The sequence below is a fragment of the Puma concolor genome, chromosome C1 (genome assembly GCF_028749965.1).
Source record: "Puma concolor isolate L17-30 chromosome C1, mPumCon1.1.hap2, whole genome shotgun sequence".
Taxonomy (NCBI): Eukaryota; Metazoa; Chordata; class Mammalia; order Carnivora; family Felidae; genus Puma; species Puma concolor.
In genome coordinates this window covers 117,613,067-117,627,428 of record NC_141674.1, presented here as the reverse complement: position 1 = coordinate 117,627,428, position 14,362 = coordinate 117,613,067, and the positions used below count along the sequence as shown (strand labels likewise).

Genomic DNA, 14,362 nt, shown 5'->3' with positions numbered 1-14,362 from the left:
AGTAAACTCCTAGACCCCCCAGCCGTCCAGAGAAGGCATTCCTGGGGACGCTTGTGCATCAGGAAAAATGGTGCCTGCAAACTGACACTGGAAGTGGGGTGATGAGTAAAGTGTAGTCCAGGAGGATCAATGTATCTGAAGACCGTGAACCAAGAAAGGACGCAGCGGTAAGGACTGGCACCGCTCTAGTACCCGTACACAGACATGCCTACCAGGAACCTGTCCCTGTTAATAACACCAACTGTGATACTAACCCCAAACGTCCATGCGGTAGTAAGTTAGAGAAAAGTAAGGCATCTAAACTGTTACTTACTTCTCACGAAAGTACTCAAAAGGTACAGTGTAGACGTTTATTTTAAGTGAACATATTCTTTTTTTTTTTTTTTTTTAATTTTTTTTTTTTTTCAACGTTTTTTATTTATTTTTGGGACAGAGAGAGACAGAGCATGAACGGGGGAGGGGCAGAGAGAAAGGGAGACACAGAATCGGAAACAGGCTCCAGGCTCCGAGCCATCAGCCCAGAGCCTGACGCGGGGCTCGAACTCACGGACCGTGAGATCGTGACCTGGTTGAAGTCGGACGCTTAACCGACTGCGCCACCCAGGCGCCCCTTAAGTGAACATATTCAAGACTTAAAAAAAAATTAACAAAAAATTTTTTTTAATGTTTATTCATTTTTGAGAGACAGAGATAGAGCATGAGCAGGGGAGGGGCAGAGAGAGAAGGAGACACAAAATCTGAAGCAGGCTCCAGGCTCTGAGCTGTCAGCACAGAGCCCGACATGGGACACGAACACACAGACACTCAGACTTGAAATTTTACTCTCACAGGAAAGGGGAGTTTTAAGCAACTCTAAGAGCTGTAAACACTGTATGTTGGTGATGAGAATGAAAACTGAACATTTATGAATCAACAACTAGTATTTCAACACCTTAGAAAAATCTCTGAGTGTCTCAGTAACAAAAATCATAATGTATCCTTTTACTGGTGAAATACTCTTTTCTCCTTTCCATGGCAGTATTTACTTTGCCCTTGAACTTGCCCTAAAAGGGCAATATACGTAATAATGGTCAGATATTGGATCCACACTCTGCATTCTTACAAAATGTCATATTATAACTGTGTCAATTGTGCCCCAATTCTTCTTTGTGACCAAAGGCACAAAAGTGAGCCAGCTGGAAATATTCAGAGCCAAATTTGGAAGTTTCCCACCACAGTGTGACTGCCCCAAGAGCTATTTGTGACTCTCGTGCAATAACCCTTCAAATCAACCATTCCCTGCTCTAATGACTTCATTCTCAACAACACTATTTCTGCATAAGGCAGAGAAACAAAATGACAGTGGAGAATAAACACCTATTCTAATCTTACTCTGGATACCAGCCCCATGCCTACTCCAAGATATAAACCCACTTGAATCAAACCCATGCACAAATCAAAATTCTAATTCAAAACATCCAAAACTATAATCCTCTCCCTACTCTCAAAACCTGCGACCGTGCAAGTCCCCTCCTTCCGCTGGTCCTCCTGCCACCATTCAGCCAGTCGGCCACGCCAAAACGCGGCATTCTACTCTGCTTTTCCTCTGCCCTCCCCATCTCCCGCCGCGTCCTTCTCACCTACCACCCAAATAATCCCCAGTGTGGCCAGGGCTGCATCCGACCATCTGTCACTGCACTCTCTCTGGTCCCACCGAGGCTGTCCCCAATTCAGGTCTTCCTCATCTCTTAGGTAGATTTCTGTTGTCGACATAGTCCTCTAACTGGTCTCTCTGCCTCCGATTTTGTTTTTTAATAAATAACATTAAGTGTTCTAAATATACAGAACATTAAAAACACAATAAAAGCAATAATTCCACTGCCCAAGTAAATTATGTAACCTTTTGCAGAGAACAGTATTAATGCATGCAGAAGCATGGTTAAACAATTCAAATATCACCAGGAGAAAACAGAATAAGAACAACTCCTTCACTGGTTTCTGGGTGTTTTGTTTTGTTTTGTTTTGTTTTGTTTTGTTTTGTGAGAGAGAGAGAGAGAACACACAGGACAGAGACACAGGGAGAGAATCTTAAGCAGGCTCCACACTCAGAACCGAGCCCAACATGGGGCTCAATCCCATGACTCTGGGATAATGAGCTGAGGTGAAATCAAGAGTTGGATGCTTAACCAACTGAGTCACCCAGGCACCTGTGGGTTTCTGGTTTTTAATCAAGTTTTTATTTTGGAATGGTATCAGGGTTGCAGAAAAGTTGTGAAGACCGTACAGAGAGGTCCCAATACCCCACATTCAATCTCCCTATTATTAACACTTAACATTAGTGTATGTATAATTAATGCATCAATACGGACACATTATTATTAACGCGAGCCCATAGTTTATTCCGAGTTCTTTACTTTCCCCATATCCCTTATCTGTTCCAGATCCCACCCAGGACGCCACACTACAGTTAGTCATTATGTGTCTCCGGGCCCCTCTAGGTTACCACGGTTTCTTCCACCTCCCTTGTTTTACATGACCTTGACAGCTTTGAAGAGTCCTCCTTCTGTAGTTGACAGCATAGCCTTCAATCTGGGTTTACCTGGGGTTTCTGTCATGTCCGGACATAGCTTATGGATTTGGGGGAGGGAGACCACAGAGGTCAAATGCCATTCCTACCACATGGTATCCAAGTACGTGCTCTCAACAGGCCTGCCGATGTGGACCCTGATCACCCAGCGGAGGCCAGGTCTCCCCACTGTCAGGCTCCTCTCCTCCCCTTGTGCACACTGTGCTCTCTGGAAGGAAGTCACTCTGCACGCCCACGCTGAGCAGGAAGCAGGCTTTCCTCCTCTAGCACGGCGGGGCTGCACGGATGGTACGGAGCAACTGTGCCGAGGAGATTTGTCTCTTCTCCTCCATTTACCTATTTATTCAGTCATTCCTTTTTTTTATCAGTATGCACTCATTTTATACTGTGAACCATCATCCAACACTACATTATTTTATTGCTCAGTGTCCCAGCTGTGGCCAGTAGAAATCTTTCCATTGACTCCTAGGTCCTTTTGTCATAACCCCATCATCGTTTTGCTTTGAGAGCGCTTTCTCACTTTCTGGCACTACAACATGCAACAGGCTCATCCTGCATAGCCCCTGCTCCAGCCCGAGAGTCGGCCATTTCCCGAAGAGCCCCAGTGGCGGTGGAAACTGAGATCTGGGCACTGGATGGCACTTTCCTTTAAAAAGATCTTATTATACATCTGATTCCACATCTTGTTTTGTTTCAGAGTTTTCCCTATAAATGCAAAAGGATCAAACATATCATTTTAAACCTAAATCCAACTTCTATCTCCCATTAGATCACACAGTGGACAGTGTCCCTATACCACACGGCACAGTATTTCTGGGCCAGGTCCTGTACCAAGCTATCCATCTCGCTTTCTCCTCCCGCTGCTGCAGGAAGTGGTATTCTCCCAACTCACACAGGAGGCAATCGAGGCTGACACACAGGGAGCCTGCCCCGGGTCACACAGCTCAGACGCAGCATTCACGCTTGGTCTGAGGGATTCCAGTGTCCACGGGCTTACTCATTCCTGCCCCAAAGTCACTTGTGCACTTACAGTCCAGTCACCTTGACCAGTAGTCCCCAAAGCCACTTCAAGGACCGGTGACACTTCTGGATAATTCACACTAGTCTGAACCAAACTGACAACTACAAGGGAAACTTGTAAACTCACAGAGCTTCATTTTTGTCACTTAAAGAACTATCCTTTATTCTAAATTACATTTATTTTCCTTACTGCTGTGCTGGCCCTGATTTTATGAGATACCACAAGATGAAAAGGATCGGCTTAAATCCTATGTTCTATTTTGTAAAGTTAAAATTGGTCGCCCTGTCATTAGTCTCTCTCCCCACAATCCGATTTTTAAAATTTAACTCTGAGCAAGCAGTAAATGGCCTTCACTAAAAATCTCAGTTTCTCGGCTCAGCATACAAGGCACCTGTCCATCTTCTCCTGGGTCTTCCCCCCGAGCCCCCAGCATACCGAACTGCTTTAAAGAAAAAAAACTCATCATGTTCGTTGTATAATTTCATCTCCCAGAATTTCCTCCCTCATCCCCTCACTGGGCAAAAAAAAATGACTAGGAACATCACATTTCCGAGGCATCTAACACTTGGTTAAGGAGTGCTAATGCCTGTTTTAAGATCTCCTTGAATGCTTTCACTTTTAAATTATTTCCTAAGACAACTATTGGAAACTGCACAATTTGAGGATCAAAGAAAAACACAAAGCCAACGTTATATCCTGACGGCAGGAAGGAAGCACTGAGCTTGCGGGAGGAAGAGTGGTCTAAGAGGGCAAAATCCAGGGCTCTGCTGTCCGCCCGCCACCAAGCCAATTATAGCCAACCCCAAACCTCATGTATCCAGGCTGGAAAGCCACCCTGCCTACTACTTGTTAAGGAGCTTCACGAAGATCATAAAAACCACCAAAAAACCTTCAGGAAAGTGCTCTGAAAATACTAAAATACTCTATACACAATTGTGGTAAAATGGCTGGTACTCTGTTCTGCAGACTGTTAACGGGCCCTTTATTATTCGTGGATCAACACAGGAAAATTCAAACAAGCCACAGCTCCAAGAGGCAGCTTGTAGTAGGTCCTTATCTCCTACTGCCTTTACAGTTTCTCGTAAGGTCGAAGTCACCAATCCTTTAAGGCTGCATTTCTGGTAACAAGAAGCAGGCAACTTGAAAGGAATTATCAAGCAAAAGAACAATCTTATTTTAAACTCAGAGCCACAGGCTTTCTCCGTGGCCTTTAATGTAACACAGTCAAATCCCATCCCGTAATTATTTCGTCCTGTTAAAAAAATAATCCAAAATACAACGTCCTAAGATAAATGCTACTTGCAAGAAACACGCTTTCAAATCCTCAAATGAAGGGAACTAGAAAAGGTCACTTCAGAACGTGAATTATTTAACTCTCCTGCACAGGTATTGATTTCCCACAGCGGCTTAACCTGAATATAGAGTACTATAATGAGGGACAAAATGAAAAGGAATACCGGCCCTGTATACTTTAAACTGTCAATTTTAAAATAGAGCAAGCAGAAATTTTTCAACAAACTTAACCAAATTTAGCTTCAGATAGACAAATATACACACCGCGACCGTCCACTACAAAATAAACACAGAATGAGTGAGCTGGATGTGTGCCAGTTTCCCTGGAGTGGGAGGCAAACGAACACCTGTTATCATGCACAGTTTTACTCTGTGTTAATACCTGTTTCAGCTGAAGCGTTTGGGAAATATCCTTCAGAGACAACAAATTAAAAGCTCATCAGCAAGACCATCTCACAGGAAGGCAGGCGAGCATTCAGGCTGTTCCTATCACATAAATTACGCTTTCTTCAAACACAAACCTGTGCACACAGAGTTCTCTCAAAATCATTTCAATGCTGCCAAAACCTGGGTAAAACCTCTGTGCAAAGACTGAAGGCTAATTAGTAACACTTTAATAAAATAATTCTTTTGTAGTTTTTCAGTTCCTTTTCTGCATCCTTAAAATGCAGTCTTTAACAGGAAAGGAAAAATCTGAAATGATGATTCTCAAGACAGAGGCAGCATCCCTGATCTACTATGAGTTCTATGCTTTTTCTCTATCCACTGTTGAAAAATCTTAGAAATTTCTGGCCAGCAGATTCCTTTCGAGACAGGGCTTATACTCAGTAACAAATGTCTTGTAACTGCAAAATAATTTATTTTCATAACCCACGTACTGTGAATACAAGAGCTGCAGAAAACAATTTAAAGCACATGAAATAAACAAAGGCTTTAAAAAGAAAGAAAGAAAGAAAGAAAGAAAGAAAGAAAGAAAGAAAGAAAGAAAGAGAAAGAGAGGCTGATGAAATGCATCTAACCTCATCCTTTGAAGCTCTCTCCTAGTTCCTGAGGGTCAACATTAAGGCTTATACATCTATAGGTTTCACAATTTTTTCCCTGCCCGAATGCTCACAGCAATTTTTTTCCCTAAGTTTCACCAACAAATTTTTAGTTATCAAAGAAACTGTAAAATATCTTAAATATGTTATTTACTTCCTAGCAAAGCAGTAATAATTACAAATGCATTTCAAAATATATAAGAATAGCCTACCTTTCCCAGTAGTCATGATCGTCAGGGATCTTGGTACAATAAATACAAACACTGCTCTGAAAGCTATACCTACTCACAGCAACTTAAGCATCAGCCAACTCCCCACCCACACGACTCCAGTGTGATCTGCACCAATGGCAACTGCCACCCTATTCCAAAATAAAAGCCTGGACTATATATAAGTGATTATTTTAAAAGGGGGACTGCGTAGGAGGTGAACCTTCTCCATCTGACTTTACTCATGTAAGAGAGCTTTCTTTAAAGGTGTTATTAAATTTCTCTTTAACTATCTGAATTTTCCCCTTGAAAAAAACAGGGAAGAACATTCCTAGCACAAACCTTAAAAATAATGTCAAAAAGCAATCTTATTTCCACACAGAGGAGCTGTCAGGTGCAGCATAAGCTGCTTGAACTGGTATCAGGAACAGTCTCTTCCAAGCTATTTTAGGTGGTCTTGTCCTTATAACAGCACAGCATACTTGCTAGTCTTGTAACATGTTATCCCTGGACCTATGGCTATGGAAGCACTTTCCTAAGACACTTAACCAGAATCCCAAACCTTGTCATATACAGAGTCTAATAAACAGGCAGGCGAGAGGATGGGAACCCATCACCAGCACCGGATACACTTATTCACAATCACTGTTTTGAAAGGCTACACAAGATAATAATGGCTTGGCTTCTTAAGAAAGAAGACACTCAGTTCGGCTTTAAATGGATGCTTTGTCCTAGCTCCTCTGGGCAACAATTCAAATCTTACCTAACAACTCAACGTTGGTCTTTTCGCTTTCAGATTTGCACAGGTATTTCTCATTTCAACAACTTAGAAGAGATATCGAACATTTTGCAAATTATACGTTGTTTTAGTAAAAAAAAAAAAAAAAAAAAAAGCAGGATGCATTTGGCAGCAAAATGGTGCCCTAGATACATGCATGTGTAAGAGCTGATAATTTCATGAAATTTTATGATCATCTGTTATCTGGTTTACAGTTTGTTAGCAACCAATATTTTGTCTCTTTCTCTAGCTGCAGATTCATTATGGAATCGTCATGGATTTAATCAACATGGTACTTTCATTCTCTCCTCATCAACAATGTTAGCTTTGCTCAAGAAACTCAAAAGCATGCACATTTTTAACCAAATTAATGTCCATGGGCCTCGCTTCAATCAAATCCAATTAAAGATCATTAAGTGGCCACAGATAAAGGACACTGACTAGTCTATAATTACTGGCTCTTTCATGCTTAAAATCCAATTCTCCCATGAGCATAAGCACATCTGCATGATTAAGAGAAAAACTTACATAGAAAATAATTTGCTTTTTGAAACCCATGGGAGACAAAACTGTAATTTTTGCTTCAAGGGGTTTGCTAATTATATGGAGATGGAAAAAAAGAAAAAGAAACATCTATAAAACAACATATTTTTAACTCCCATACTCCTGCCATTCAAAGCTGAATGGCCTTCGAGTAACCTAGCAACAAAAAAGAATCCTACAAAGACGAAATGTTCTATTAGAGATAGGACACTCCTTTCCAATTGCTACTCAGCTGCTTTTCCATTACTGTTTTAGTCACAATTCTGCACTTAAAAAAAATTAAGTCCATGGGTTTTACCATAAACACACTCAATTACGTATCTTAGAACAACCTACTTTTGAATATGTCAAGAAAGAGAACCCAAGATGAAACCCATCTCTTCCCTACAAGTACTGCTATTACATTAATAGCTTCTTTCACCTTAGCTCAAATCCAGAGTTTTTATTTCTTACTCAAAAGAGCATTATTATTCACAGTTAACAAAAAAAGATGATAAATTTCATCAAAATTTAAACACAAGAAAGCAAAAAAACCCAAACAAACAAAGAAAAAAAACACACCAAGAAACAAAAAACAAAAAAGCCCCAAAGAATGGGGGGAAATATTTGCAAATCATATATCTGGTAAGAGTCTTATATCCAGAACATACAAAAAATTCTTATAGCCCAACAACAAAAAGACAAATACCAATTTAAAAATGGGCAAAGCACAACAATCAGACAAGATGGAAAAAAAAAAAAAAAAGGCATCCAAATTGATAAGGAAGAAGTAATGCTGTCACTGTTTACAGACATGATACTATACATAGAAAACTCTAAAGAGTCCTCCCAAAAAAACTATTAGAACTTATAAATGAATTCAGTAAAGTTGCAAGATACAAAATTAGGATACAGAAATCTGTTGCACTTCCATACACCAACAACACAGTAGCAGAAAATGAAATATGAAAACAATTTCATTTAAAATTACACCAAAAAGAAAAAAATGCCTAGGAATAAAATTACAGAGGTAAGAGACCGGTACTCTGAAAACTATAAAACATTGATAAAAGAAACTAAAGGGCTACCTGGCTGGCATGGTCAGGGCAGTATGTGACACTTGGTCTCAGGGTCATGGGTTTAAACCTCATGAAAGAAGGAAAAAGGATAGGGTAGGGTAGGGTAGGGTAGGGTAGGGTAGGGAAAGGAAGGGAAGGGAGGGGAGGGGAGGGGAGGGGAGGGGAGGGGAGGGGAGGGGAGGGGAGGGAGGGGAAAGGAGAAACTGAAGACAAAACAAATGAAAAGATATACCATGCTCATGGATTGAAGAATTAATTATTAAAATGTCCATTCAATCCAAAGCAATCTACAGATTCAATGCAACCCTTACCAAAATACCAATAGCATTTTTCATAAAATCAGAATTATCTTAAAGTTTGTATGGAACAAAGATCTTAAATGCCAAAGCAATCTTGGGAAAGAAGAACAAAGCTGGAGATCTCACAATTCCAGATTTCAAGATATACTACAAAACTACGATAATCAAAACAGCACAGTACTGGCACAAAAACCGACATACAGATCCATGGAACAGAACAGAGGGCCGAGAAATAAATCCATGTTTATAGAGTCAATTAATCTCTGACAAAGGAAGAATATACAATGGGGAAAAGTATCTTTTCAATAAATGATATTGGGAAAACCTGACAGCTACACGCAAAACTGGACCACATTCTTACACCATACACAAAAATAAACTCAAAATGGATTAAAGACCTAAAGGTGATACCTAAAACTCATAAAAGAAAACAGAGGCAGTAATTTCTTGGACCTCAACCTTAGCAGTATCTTTACTGTCTCCTTAAGCAAGAGAAACAAAAGCAAAAATAAACTATTAGGACTACATCAAAATAAAAAACTTTTGCACAATAAAGGAAACCACTGACAAAATGAAAAGGCAATTTACTGAAGAGAAGATATTTGCAAATGCTATATCCAACACAGAGTTAATATCCAACATAAAGAACTTACACAACTAAACACCAAGAAAACAGTCAATCCAATAAAAATATGGACAGAGAACCTGAATAGCCATTTTCCCAAAGACATACAGATGGCCAACAGACATATGAAAAGATGCTCAACATCACTAATCATCAGGGAAATGCAAATCAAAACCATAATTAGATATCACCTTACACCTGTCATATAGACAGAATCAAAAAGAAATAATAAGTGTTGGCAAGTGTTGCAGAGAAAAAGGAACCCTTGTGCACTGTTCATAGGAATGTAAATTTGTGCAACCACTGTAGAAAACACTATGGAGGTTCCTCAAAAAATCAGAAACACCATATGATCCTAGAGTATTTACCGAGAGAAAACAAAAACACTAATTTGAAAAGATACATGCACCCATATGTTTACTGCAGCATTATTTACAATAGCCAAGATATGAAAGCAATCCAAATGTCCATTAACAGATGAATGGATAAAGATGAGGTGTGTGTGTGTGTGTGTGTGTGTGTGTGTGTGCGCGCGCACGCGCATGCATATTCCACATAATGGAATAATACTCAGCCATAAAAAGGAGTGAGATCTTGCCATCTGTAACAACATGGATGGACACCAACGGTACTATGCTAAGTGAAACAAGCCGGACAGAAAAAGACAAATATCATATCTTACTTACATGTGGAATCTAAAACACAAATGAATGAACAAATAAAGAGACAAGAAGCAGAAACAAAGCCATAAATAGAGAATAAACTGATGGTTGCCAAGGGGAGAAGGGTAGAAAAACAGCCAAAATGGGTGAAGGGGAATGGAAGGCACAGGCTTCCAGTTATGGAATGCGTAAGTCTCATGGATGAAAGGTATAGCATAAGGAATACAGTATTAACTGCAAAAGCACTGTATGATGACATATGGTGGTTACACCTGTGGTGAGCACAGCATAACCTATAGAGTTGTTGAATCACTATGTTGTGGATCCAAAACTAATGTGACATTGTGTTGAATGATACTTTCAATCAAAGAAAATAAAAACACAAACAACACTAAAGAGAAAAAAAGGGAGGGCAAAAGACTTCAACAGAGATTTTTCTATAGAAGATCTACAAATGAGCACATGAAAAAACACTCAACACTGTTAGTCATTAGGGAAATGCAAATCAAAACCACAATGACACTTCATACCCACTAGGATGACTATAATCAAAGAGACAGACAATAACAAGTATTGACTTAAATGTGAATAAATTACAACTCTTATTATGTTGTTGGTGGGAATGTAAATGGTACACACTTAGAAAATTATGTGCCAGTTAGGCAAAAAGTTAAACACAGAGTTACCACATGACCCAGCAATTCCACAGCAAAGGAATTTCAATTCCCACATAAAACATCTCCACATAACAACATTCAGACAAATTATTCACAGTAGCATTCCTCACAATAGTCAAAAAGTGGAAACAACCCAAATGTCCATCAACTGATGAATGGATAACATAAGGTCGTATCTATACAGCAGTGAAATATTATTCAGCCATAAAAAGGAATGAAATACAGATACATGCTACTCCACGGATAAACCCTGAAAACATTATGCTAAGTGAAAGAAGTCATATACAAAAAGCCATAAAATCTATGACTGCACTTATATAAAATGTCCTGAATAAGCAACTCCCTAGAGACAGAAAGCAGGCTGTCAGGGACTGGGAGAAGAAAACAGGGAGTGCTAACGATCATAGGTCTCCTTGGAGGTGATAAAAATACTATGGAATTAGATAACTGCACAGTTTCGTAAATATACAAAACAACACAGAATTATACACTTTAAAAAAGTAAATTTTTGTCTATAGATTATATCTCAGTATTTATTACGTTTTAAAAAATGTTTGTTTATTTTAAAGAGAAAGATAAAGCATGAGCCGGGGAGGGACAGAGAGAGAGGGAGACACAGAGTCTGAAGCAGACTCCAGGCTCTGAGCTGTCAGCACAGATCCTGCGGTGGGGCTCAAACCCAAGAGTGTGAGATCATGACCTGAGCGAAAGTCGGACGCTTAACCAACTGAGCTACCCAGGCACCCCCATTATATCTCAATATTTAAAATAAGCTGATGATTTCCCCTCCAAAAATAATCCAACACCTGCTTGTGATAAAAACTTAAATAGGAATAGATGAGAACTGCCTCATCTTGCTCAAGAATATCTACAAAAACAACTACAACTAACATCATGCTTAGTTGTGAAGGACCTAAGACTGGGAACAATGTAAGGATGTCTACTCTCACCACTTGTACTTAATGTAGTGGAAGAAATTCTAGCCAATGCAATAAGGCAAGAAAAAGAAAAAGTATACAGATCTCAAAGAGATAAAACTATTCCTATTTGCAGATGATTTGTTTATGCAGAAAATGCCAAGGAATCTACAAAAATTCTAAGAACAAATAGAAGAGTTCAGAAAAGTCAGAGTCTACCTATATAAGGAGCAAACTGGAGAAAGCAGTAAGCAGAGCAGTCAATGGTCTGATGTCCAGAGCAACTAAAAAACTGGTTCCACTGGGAATCAATGGGCAAAAAAACCCAAAAATTAGAAGGGGGGATGGGTTTTATTATGTTCTGACTATGGTTTCTCTATGCTATCAGGATGTTCAATGACTCAAGAAAAGAAAGAAATTAAGTGGTTTGCTTTTGACAGCTACTGAACATCTTTCCTAAGTCTCTCAAAGTTACAGTAAAGAGACTAAACTTCTCTGGGTTAAGAATTCTAAAATCTTTATATATATGCCTTATTCTGTTTTGGCCCTAACAATTAAAAAATAATACTACATATATTCAGAAGAAAGCTGAAATTTTAAGGCCTTCAGGAAGTTTTGAATTAAAATTTCCTTACCATCTATTATTTTTAACACAAATGCCTAAAAGTACTGTTTTCATTCTCAGTCCTTACCGCTTTACCACATATACATACATATAGGGACATGCAGGGGCAATATTTACATGTGGACGTTTAGAATAAAATGTTGCTATGATGCACCCAATACCACAGGATTTTAGTATTCTTGACGATTAAATCCTGTGTGTCATGTTCATTAAAACTCAGTATACACACACTTTCCCAGACAAGCCTCCAACATGGGTGTGGTCCTTCTCCCTGTGCCAGCAGCATAATGGGATTCTGTTTCATAGCTATAATTTATAACAGAGGCTATAAAGCACAAACTCACTTTTCAGCCACCGCCCTTACCTCTTTACCTGGTACTTTCTATCTTGGTACCAACAAGTTTTAAACTGGGAAAACACACCAACTACGTGCACGCGCACACACACACACACACTTGGGAGCCTGTGTCTTGCAACTGGCTGGGCTGCCCTGCCTGGCCACACCAGCAGTGCCACTCATCACTGGATGGCCAGAGTCCTGGTCCTAGCTCCACCACAGATACATTGTAAAGCACATATAAAAGTATATACAAAAGCAGGGGATGGGACATCTGGCTGGCTCAGTTGGGAGGTCAGGCAACTCTTGATCTTGGGATTTTAAGTTCAAGCCCCATGTTGACGAGAGATTACTCAAAAAGAAAATCTTCAGGGGCACCTGGGGGCCTCAGTCAGTTAAGCATCCAACTCTTGATTTCAGCTCAGGTCACGATCTCACGGTTCATGGGATCGAGCCCCACACTGAGCTTGGCACTGACAGGGTTGAGAGTGTTTGGGATTCTCTCTCTGCCCCTCTCCTGCTTGTGCACATGCGCTCTTTCTCTCTCTCAAATAAGTAAACTTTAAAAGAAAAATGAATAGGGGTGCCTGAGTGGTTCAGCTGGTTACACATCTGACTCTTGATTTCGGCTCAGTCATGATTTTGCGTTTCATTGAGATGGAGCCCCATGTCAGGCTCTGCACTGACAGTGCTGGGCCTGCTTGGGATTCTCTCCCTCTCTCTCTCTCTGCCCTTCCCTCTCTCAAAATAAATAAATAAATAAGTTCTTTTTTTTTTTTTTTTTTTAAAGTAGGGGGCAATGTACAGAAATTATGCCATAATAAAATTACATACAAATTATATAGTTACAGAAAATGAACTACAAGTGAATATGAAATAAATGAAAACTGATTTGTTGGTGATAGCATAATAATAGTAAATATTCTTTTTCCCCTCTTAATATTATGTTTTTACAAACATACGAAAGAGAAGTTAAGAGGGATTAATGAAAGTATGTTTAGAGGTCTTTAAGCATTTTATAAGAAACATACTATCCAATGACAAATTCCCTACTGATATGGTAGATACACAGTTGAGCAGAGGTCAAAAGACCTGGATCCTGTTTCTGCTCTGCCTTTATGTACTAGGAGGAACTTTCCTGAAAGTGACAAACTCTTTTTTACAACCTCAAGATATTCAAAACGTGAAAGCTATGTGGTGATCTAAGAGCCCTGAAATCACCATGATGCAATGAGCTATCTGAGAGTTAGAAAAAGTCCTTGTTGGCAACTGCTTTATGAGGACTTCACTCATACAGTGATTCGCTTGTCTTTTCTTCCCCTTCTGGAATCACAAGACATATCCATTTGTCCTCAAACATCCTCACAAGGTATAGTGAAAGGAATAAAGGTACCAGAAACAGTAAGTCACAATTCAAGTCTAAGTTATTTTGTTTATTTATTCCACAATATTTATTGCACACCTATACCACATGCCAGGGACCTTTTGAGGCACTAAAGGTAAAGAAAGGAATAATACAAAGTCCTTGCCCTCGTGAACAAACATTTTGCAGTGATACGCAGTAAGAAGGAACATTAAACAGGATGAAGGCACAGAGTACCCTTAGAACACTGGATATGCTATACTGGCTGACCTCGGTAATGGAGTGTGTCTGCAGCCGAGATCTGGATGGAATGAGAAAGAGAACCACGGGGACACCCAGGGGACAAATG

At 39.7% G+C, this 14,362-nt stretch overlaps 1 protein-coding gene across 35 annotated transcripts in view; it reads right to left on the bottom strand.

Moving 5' to 3' along the window:
- CLASP1 (cytoplasmic linker associated protein 1) overlaps nt 1-14,362 on the bottom strand; it is a 275,809-nt gene that overhangs the window by 141,988 nt on the left and 119,459 nt on the right. Inside the window, exon 1 of one of the 35 annotated variants that reach the window (XM_086718376.1) lies at nt 6,133-6,246. The exons of the other annotated variants lie outside the window; for them this stretch is intronic. Coding sequence (XP_086574502.1) covers nt 6,133-6,148 — 16 coding nt within the window. The 5' untranslated portion in view covers nt 6,149-6,246. Of the gene's footprint in view, nt 1-6,132; nt 6,247-14,362 lie in introns of those variants that run through there. 35 annotated transcript variants of the gene reach the window in all.